This window comes from Podarcis raffonei, chromosome 1, assembly GCF_027172205.1.
Source record: "Podarcis raffonei isolate rPodRaf1 chromosome 1, rPodRaf1.pri, whole genome shotgun sequence".
Classification (NCBI taxonomy): Eukaryota; Metazoa; Chordata; class Lepidosauria; order Squamata; family Lacertidae; genus Podarcis; species Podarcis raffonei.
In genome coordinates this window covers 22904228-22913890 of record NC_070602.1, presented here as the reverse complement: position 1 = coordinate 22913890, position 9663 = coordinate 22904228, and the positions used below count along the sequence as shown (strand labels likewise).

General features: G+C 43.7%; 1 protein-coding gene across 2 annotated transcripts in view; it reads right to left on the bottom strand.

Moving 5' to 3' along the window:
- Positions 1-983: 983 nt before the first annotated feature.
- Positions 984-9663, bottom strand: part of LOC128407868 (cation channel sperm-associated auxiliary subunit beta-like) — a 48907-nt gene continuing 40227 nt past the window's right edge. For both annotated transcript variants that reach the window (XM_053376805.1, XM_053376814.1), the window contains exons 22-27: positions 9127-9237; positions 7608-7718; positions 5786-5924; positions 5031-5131; positions 2830-2904; positions 984-1532 (exon numbers count right to left, since the gene is read on the bottom strand). In XM_053376805.1, coding sequence (XP_053232780.1) covers positions 1311-1532; positions 2830-2904; positions 5031-5131; positions 5786-5924; positions 7608-7718; positions 9127-9237 — 759 coding nt within the window. In that variant the 3' untranslated portion in view covers positions 984-1310. The remainder of the gene's footprint in view (positions 1533-2829; positions 2905-5030; positions 5132-5785; positions 5925-7607; positions 7719-9126; positions 9238-9663) is intronic.

Here is a 9663-nt window from a genome sequence, read left to right as displayed (position 1 = left end):
TATCCCGCCCTCCCCAGCCGAAGCCGGGCTCAGGGCGGCTAACAACAATAAAACAGTACAAAAGTACAGCATAAACAACACTCTAAAACCATTCATTATAAAATTAATTAATTCAAGCCACTGGCAACCATTGGGCCAGAGCTCCGCGAAGATTGCCGAGGGAGGGAGTCAGGCTGTGCCCTGGCCAAAGGCCTGGTGGAACAGCTCTGTCTTGCAGGCCCTGCGGAAAGATGTCAAGTCCCGCAGGGCCCTGGTCTCTTGTGACAGAGTGTTCCACCAGATCGGAGCCACAGCCGAAAAAGCCCTGGCTCTAGTTGAGGCCAGCCTAACTTCTCTGTGGCCTGGGACCTTCAAGATGTTTTTATTTGAAGACCGTAAGTTTCTCTGTGGGGCATACCAGGAGAGGCGGTCCCGTAGGTACAAGGGTCCTAGGCCGTATAGGGCTTTAAAGGTTAAAACCAGCACCTTAAACCTGATCCTGTACTCCACCGGGAGCCAGTGCAGCTGGTATAGCACCGGGTGAATGTGATCTCGCAGCCAAGACCTCGTAAGGAGTCTCGCTGCAGCATTCTGCACCCGCTGGAGTTTCTGGGTCAGTCTCAAGGGCAGCCCCACGTAGAGCAAGTTACAATAATCCAGTCTGGAGGTGACCGTCGTGTGGATCACAGCAGTGGCCAGAGGATTGGAGAAGATCAGTCTACATCCCAATCCCAAAGAAGGGCAGTGCCAAAGAATGCTCCAACTACCGCACAATTGCACTCATTTCACACATTAACAAGGTTATGCTTAAAATTCTACAAGACAGGCTTAAGCAGTATGTGGACCGAGAACTCCCAGAAGTGCAAGCTGGATTTCAAAGGGGCAGAGGAACCAGAGACCAAATTGCAAACATGCCCTGGATTATGGAGAAAGCTAGAGAGTTCCAGAAATAACCTGTACATTAAAATAAACAGAGGCGTAAGTAGACACATTTAGCAGTGCAGTGTATTTTAAATATATGAACTATTTTATTGTATACTGCTTCAGTGACATTTTCGGAGGGGGGTGGAATCTTGCCCAATAAACTTCAGTAAAATTCAGGACAAGCAGCGACTAAATGCATTTCATCCTAAGGAACAACAAGTGAAAATTCATCACATCTTTTCAAAAATATTTTTCCTAAACAGAAAGACTACAGCTAAAGATGAAATAGTTGTACATATGTTCGTTCAAAAAAAATACCATTAACATTTGTGGTACATAGTTACTGATAAAAGGAACAGGGGGTCTTAAAAACCAACACATTATTATAACGTTATTACTATTGCCAGTCAACTTCCTGCAGAATCACCAGAATTTACTGAAGCTCTCTTGGGTGGGGGTTTTGATGCCACTTTATTTCTTCTTAGTTTCCTTTTTAAGAAGTTCCGTATCTCAATTTCAAATACATACAGAATAAATGCCACAAAAATAATGCCTCCCATTAAAATAGTCGTCATTGAAGTGATAAGAGAGTTTCCTGGGAATGCCAGTGGAGAATCGTCAATATAAATCTGCAACAGAAAATATTGTAATTCCAACAGTCACTTCCCTTTAAATTGACTATTGCTCATCCTGTTGACAACAAGAAAGTGAAACTGGTCTAAGTGATAGCGAAAGCTGGCATATGCAAATCTAAGTGGTGGGGGAACAGAAACAGTCATCTGAGTTTATAGGGAAACCAATTTGGTAAGCATTGCATGCGGTTTGTTGCAAGATACTGCATTATTATTGTACCTCGTAAAATAAAATACCCAGAAAAGTATGGGCTAAGAAAGTATGGCTCTCTGTGTTAAGCATAGGTTTTTCCTTGTATTCTCAGTCGATCATTTCTATGAGGGAAGGCTCACAGTTCAGTGGTAAAGCACGTTTTGCTTACAAAAGGCCAAAGGTTCAGTTACTACTACTATTTCTACTTCAGAAAGATTTGGGGTAGCATGGCTAGGAAGGAACTCTCCCTGAAATATTGGAGAGGTGCTGCCAGCCAGAGCAGACTAGCCTTCCCAGACATTTGGGACTCCCATCCCCATTAGCCCTTTGCAGTCCAAAATCACCTGGAAGGCATTAAATTGGAAAGGCTGGAGCAGAAAGTTAACCTGGCCCAAATTATCCAAGTGACCCTATTAGCTCTTGTTTGAGATGGCAGCCTTTCCATGGTCATATGTTTGGCACTGGCAGGCCTGCCAAGAGGGCAGGGGGCATATTGCTGTGCCAGAGCCAGCACATGGCCCAAACTCTGAACTTTAATTAAAAAAACCCCACACACAATTAAGTTTCTAGAGCTTGTACAACAGAAGTGACAAAGCAAAATCTTCAGGCACCATTCAAAGCTATTGCTTTGTGAGCTAAGACACTGCCTTGCAGTGTTTTTAGTCAATGACCAAAGTCACAGTTGTGCTATTTAAATATCTGCTGGGCTTCTGTCACTAAAGAGTACTTGCCTCAGTTCTGGGCCTTGGCATCCAGAAAATCATTCATATATACAGGGTGAGTCCTTTAAAAGAGGCCCTGTGGATACAGAGTACACATGTTCTACGGGGCCTCTTTTAAAAAACACACCCTGTATGAGGATATATATATATATATGCGCTCCAGTCTGCTTTAGCTTCCACTTCTGTGTGTTTTCCTAAAGTGTCCTTCTCCAGTCCCCCTTGCACCCGCTAATTCCTGCTGTTCTCTGGGAATGTGCTGAAGTAAGGGCTAAATATGTGGGAACATTTTGTACAATCTTGTATCCTATTTTATGTTTGTTAATTCATTCTGTGTGTAATTTGTGTGTTGTTGTTTTTAAAAAAGAGCTAATGACAATACCTGAAATTCGTCAAATAAGTTACAAAAGGAGACTCCAGGAATAGTTGATACCCTGAAATGGAAAAGCTCAGATCCCTGTTGGAAAGGGGGGGAAAGTTGTTACTAATATGCAGTAACATTTGTTTTCATTTTTTAAATTAAAACTGTAATCCTTGGCTATTAATGTGATCTGGTTGCTGAAAGAAAATAAGTGTTTTGTATGACCTGAACAGAAATATAGATATGGCTGGCTGAACTGCAATGTGGCACATGGTGCAATATTGCCTCAATATTGCTGCTCCATTTTTTAAAAATCCGATTCTCTTAAATGTCATAAACTATAACCGAAATATAAAGTGTTCATGTTCACTTGAAATGTTTCACAGAAATAATGTGCAGTACCACGTAGAACAGACAGGAGCTGCTTATTGAGAAAAGCATCTTACATGCATTCAATTGTTTGTATAACTACAGCCTAAAAATCAGTGTTGCTAGCAACTGTGTTATATCCTTGGAACAGAAAATTTCTGATATTTTGAATTAATATGCAAATTAAAAAGGTAAAGGTACCCCTGACTGTTAGGTCCAGTCGCAGACGACTCTGGGGTTGCGGCGCTCAACTCGCTCCATAGGCTGAGGGAGCCGGCATTTGTCCACAGACAGCTTCCAGATCATGTGGCCAGCATGACTAAGCCACTTCTGGCAAAACAGAGCAGTGCACGGAAATGCCGTTTACCTTCCCGCCAGAGCGATACCTGTTTACTTTGATGTGCTTTCGAACTGCTAGGTTGGCAGGAGCAGGTACCAAACAACGGGAGCTCACCCCGTTGTGGGGATTCGAACCGCTGACCTTCTGATCCGCAAGCCCTAGGCTCAGTGGTTTAGACCACAGCAGCACAATGTCAAATGTATATTGCACAGTGGCCCAACATGTGGTCCAAGGGCTGCATGTGGACCTCAAGGCTTTTTCCCCCACCCCTCAGCAACATCTGATGCCCCCTCCCCAACCCTCGTGCTGCCTTCTTTAAGTTGGGTAAGTGCTGGGAAGGAGCTGTGAGGGCTGACAGGATCCTAGAGCCCTCCTGTCTCCTTCCCAAGGCCTGATGCCTTTATTACCCAGCTTTGGGAAGGCAGCACAGGGGTGGGGCATGCATCAATTTTAGGCCTTGTTCCACCACACCACCTGCCCACATCACTAGGCTTTGTGTGACCCGCAGGTTCGGTGTCGAGGTACACAGACAAGTCAGCATGGCACCAACATTCCTCTGATGAAAATCAGGACATATCTTTTGGTGCCATGCTAACTTGTGCGAAAGCGCAGCATCCTCCTCCCCAGGGTCAGCAGTGATGCTGGAGGGGGTAAATGGGACATTCTAGGATCAAATCAATTCAAGAATTGATGCTTTTGAATTAGGATCAAATCAATTCAAGAATTGATGCTTTTGCATTATGGTGCTGGAGGAGTCCCATGGACTGCAAGAAGATCAAACGCATACATTCTTAAGGAAATTAGCCCTGAGTGCTCACTGGAAGGTCAGATCCTGAAGCTGAGGCTCCAATACTTTGGAAGACACCCTGGAAAAGACCCTGATGTTGGGAAAGATTGAGGGCACAAGGAGAAGCGGACGACAGAGGACAAGATGGTTGAACAGTGTTCTCGAAGCTACAAACATGAGTCTGAAGAACTGCAGGAGGCAGTGGAAGATAGGAGGGCCTGGCGTGCTCTGGTCCAGGGGGTCACGAAGAGTCGGACATGACTAAACGACTAAACAACAAAAGGATCAAATCAGAAGCTGGGATGGCTTCTTCAAATTCTGGGATGATGCAGGAAAATTGGGGCACTTTGAAAGGGTTTGAGTACTCTTGTGACACACTTTGTTTGTAAAGTTGGACCACCCAGGTACAAAGAGTTTAAGGTAAGAAGAGTTGGGGTTTAAGGTACAGTGGTAACTCTGGTTACGAACTTAATTCATTCCAGAGGTCTGCTCTTAACCTGAAACCATTCTCAACCTGAGGTACCACTTTAGCTAATGGAGTCTCCCACTGCCGCTGTGCTGCAAGCGTGCAATTTCTGTTCTCATCCTGAGGTAAAGTTCTTAACCCGAGGTACTACTTCCAGGTTAGTGGAGTCTATAACCCGAAGTGTTTGTAACCCGAAGTGTTTGTAACCCAAGGTGTTTGTAACCCGAGGTAGCACTGTATGTATTTTCTCTGGCACTTACAGTTATCGTTATAGATAGGCCATCTGGGTTATATAGTTCAGTTTTGAGTCTGTGCTCCAAATATTTTTTCATTTTTAACATACTTGATGTTTGATTGGTACCTGAAAAAACAGTTAAAACAGTCGCAGAGTGGTAGGTTTGAGTTTCTTCCTTCTTTTTTACATTTCAGTAGGGCCTGAATACAGATGAATAGCCAGATCTATTTCTCATGAAATGTAAAAGTAAGAAAGGTATCAGAGGCACAGCATGATGTATTAGAGCTGCTCAGGGTCTTCTACAGCGGCTTTCCAGAGGTTAACAAACAGCAGTGCTTTTTTTCTAAAAAAAGTTTAGGGGTACTCTCATTTTTCTACTCATGTTGAAATTAGTCATGGTAAAAGCTAGCAGGAGAACTAGAGGAGGAAGAACAGCTAGGGGGAGGGGTGTACCCATGGTAAACCAATGGGTTGTGTTATGCTTGTTTCAGGCCTTAAGGGTCTGTGGGTGTAATAGGTTTTGCATGCAGAAAGAATTGGACTAGATTCAAATCTTTCCACATCAAGTCTTCCCTGAACTAGAACTTGCAACAGCCCCAGCAGGCATGGCCAATGGATAGGGATGATGGGAATTCAGCAACATACAGGGGACCAAAGGTTCATCACACCTACTATAGGGCAAGAAAGAGAGCCTGAAAATACATTGACGACAAGTATTTCCAACAGAACCTCTCCGATACGAAAGATAATGATGAATCCCAAGATTCTTCTGCTCCCTACCTGAAACTTTCCAGTTGGTTCTGTTGTTGACTTCTATGATTGTGATAAAATAAGGAGATGTCAGATTTACAGAGCGACCCTCATCCTTAATGGTGAAATAGAGAGGAAGCCTTGATACTGGGAATTTCATTCGCAGGGCCTGGCAATGAAACATATATAGAAATCACTGACATTAAAATGATGCCTGCATGGAAAGACATGGAATGACACAAATGTAAGTATTTACATAATCTGGTTTAGTTCTGCTAAATAGGAAGTCTGATGCTGGACTTACAAATTGGTAATGAGCTGAATGAAAACCAATGGACTGAAAATCAGTCCCAGAAGGTCTGAGATTCTGTGGGTAGGTGGCACATCTGTTAAATCTGTTATGCATAAGGTTGCACTCCTTCTAAAGTAGCGTTTCACAAGCTGGTAAGGAGGCAGCCCAGCAGGGCCTAACATTCCTTTTTGCCACGTGTGTTTTCTTGGAGCAGTCCTGGTTTGTTTCCAGAAAGAGAGGGCAATCGCTGAAGCTCCCGTTTTGACCAGTAGAGCCCGCAGTCCAGAACTCCCAGGTCAGGTAAGTGCGGTGGTGGGGTGGCAATGGGTAGGGCTGGGCGAGCCAGAGTTGCTTGTTGTTGCTGCCAGTGCTGGGTTCGGTGGCAGCCTGGCCTGACACTGCAAGGTGCAGGGTGCAATCCACCTCAGCGCTTAGTGGATCAGGGCCATCAGATGTTGCCAATGAGCGTAGGGCCCGTCGGCAGCGTTGCACCGGCTCTGCATGGATTTTAATTGATTTTTACTTATGGGAAGACAGCTGCCCCCAAGCCCCCCTCTTGGCTACGTCCATGTGGGGTGGGCCACAGGAAGAACACAAGGTCAGAAGAGGGCCACGGTTGAGAAAAGGTTGGGAAACACTGCTCTAAAGGATCAAATTCTTAGACTGAGCACACTCTTAAATATAGCTTTGTCAATGGAGAACCAGATAAGCCTTTGTGGGAAGGAATGTCTTTCACATTAATTTAGGCTGGTGTGCCAGCTGCAGCTTCTTCTGGAAAGCGATAGCCTGGCCACAGTTATCTGGAAACAAGGATTGACTACTGTATTGGGTTGCATCTGGGGCTATCTTTGGAGACTGCTCAGAAATTGCAGTTACTGCAGAATACAGCTGCTAAGTTAGTAACTGTGAGTGGCTCAAAAGGCTTCACTAGCTACCAGTCCATTTCTAAGTTCGCCTTTAAAGCCCTATACAGCTTGGGACCCAAGCACCTTGAAGAACCCTGGGAGTCTTTAGAAATTCTCTTTCAGGTGTCCCCACCATCTGAGGTGTGGCAGAAGGCAGCCAGAGAAAAGATTTATTGGTTATGATGCCCCATTTGCGGAATTCCCTCCCCAAAGATATTTGCCTGTCACAACATTGTCATCTTCTCAGCAGTAGCTAAGGGTATTTTTGCCTTCTTAGGTTTCTTAACGTACTGTTATTTTGATATACCCGGTACTTTACATACTGGATGTAATGGTTCCAGGATACAGTGGTACCTCCAGATGCGAACGGCATCTGTTCTGGAGCCCCGTTTGCATCCTGAATAGAACGTAAGATGTGACGGCGCGTGCGCGGGTCACGTTTTGCCACTTCCGTGCATGCCTGTGACGTCATTATGAGCGTCTGTGGTGCGCAAGCACCAAAACCCGGAAGTAACACACTCCGTCACTTCCGGGTTGCAGCGGAGCGCAACCCGAAAGAGCTCAACCTGAAGCACATTCAACCCGAGGTATGACTGTACTACATATCTCCTCTGAATAACAAACAAAAAGCTGCACATGTAGGCATAGCCCTTACCTTCTCCTTGCAATCAGAAAAGGCAACAGAAAAGGACAGCTTCATATTTTCTGTACATCCACATGCGGAGCGGTTTGACTTGCCAGCACATTGCTTGTACCGTCCAGAATTCTGTTGGAAAAGTAAAGGGACCCCTGACTGTTAGGTCTAGTCATGGACGACTCTGGGGTTGTGGCGCTCATCTCGCTTTACTGGCTGAGTGAGCCAGGGTTTGTCTGCAGACAGCTTCCGGGTCATGAGGCCAGAATGACGAAGCCACTTCTGGCGAACCAGAGCAGCACACAGAAACGCTGTTTACCTTCCCGCTGCTTGCACTTGATGTGCTTTCAAACTGCTAGGTGGGCAGGAGCTGGGACCGAACAATGGGAGCTCACCCTGTTGTGGGGATTTGAACCGCCGACCTTCTGACCGGCAAGCCCTGGGCTTTGTGGTTTAGACCACAGTGCCACCCGTGTCCCAAAGAAGGTATAATCAAGGCAATTCTCGACTGTGCTTACAAAGTAGACCAACATATGCAATGGAAATCATTTGACCTCTGAATCAGTCTATAGTTTTTCAACTATCAGTGGACTGGAGAACCCAGTGTGTTCAAATTTGGTGGAAAAGGGTTGTCAGAAAGAAAGGGAGAGTCAGGGCAAAGAGAACTATGCAATAACTCTTGTTCCTTAGTGAACAGGAAGCGTGATATGCAGTTGGGTTGAAGAGAAGCATTCTCTTGAGGAAGAGACAAATGAGCTGAATGGACATTGGGGCTCTTGGGTGACAGCAAATGATTTTGCAGATGAAGTTCTCTGCCTGCTTTTCAGCCTTTCCCTTTTTCTTCTCTACACTCTCAATATTCTTAAGCAGCTTTGATACAGTTGACTTTGAGAGTCTTTAATGAGATGTAAAATATCAATATCTTGAATATATGGAATAGTGCAAAATGAGCTATGCATGCAATCCTCTACTGCCTCTTGTTGATAGAACAGGAAAACATGGAGGATTGTAAAACGGGGTGAGACAGTAGAGTTCACCTAGGGCAAAAAAAGGCTGCTCTGGGTGCTTCAAATTGTTCCCATTACTCCTGAAGTATATTTATCTTGAGTGTGTGGAAAGTAGTTGGGCAATTGTGTCAACATATGTTCTGATCCTATCTATCCTATTACTGCAAAGGTTTGGCAAGTGATATGAGGTGGCCATGAGGTGGCCATAAAGTTAAAACATAAGGATTCGAGCCCAAGTTTTCAGGTTATTTTTCTTAGAATAATATGCAAAAACCAGCTATTTATAGTGGGAAGCAGACAGATGTTGAGTCTATAGTATGTGCAAGCAGGATGCCTAAGTTCTGGGGAAAACTCTATAGAAATGCTTATCTGGAAGTTGAATTTCAATATTCTCCTCTTAATTAGAAATCTCTTTTCTTAATGCGTGTATATGTATGTGAAGAACATGCAACAGCATGGAGTGCAAAATGGATAGCATTTTTTTAAAAATGTGCATTCTCAAAGCTCTTACAGGAGTAGCTATGAAGACTTACTTTTGAATTTGTAAAATAATCCCTCAGTTTAGGTTTGCTGGGGTCAGCATTATAGAAGTTTTCTGTGAGTGGAACAGCAACTCCCAAAACAGATGGTGGCCTGTAGTTCACCTGTACAAAAAACAACACATTTTAATGGGGAAAATTTATTATTTGAAGAATTTTTGCAAACAACTTAAATCGTTAGCGGGACTGACATAAAAACGTGCAGTGAAAATCATTTAAATAAAATACAAAGGATAAATAGTAAATAGATATGAATTGGCTATGCAGTGATAAAAGATAAAACATAAGTAAGCACAGAAAGGGTCAATGATTTTATGTTTTCTAATTGGTTGTATAAATTTATTTGTGTGATAATCTTTGTAAATGAAAAAAGAGGGAAATTATATGATGAAAAATAAGACTGGTTTCCCCTTTGTGTCATCTCCCCAACCCTGTATTCATACAATTATTACCAGCAGCACAGATTTCTTTAAAAAAAAAAAAAAATTATTAAGGCTTTATTAATACAGATAAAAGAACAAATTTAAAAAG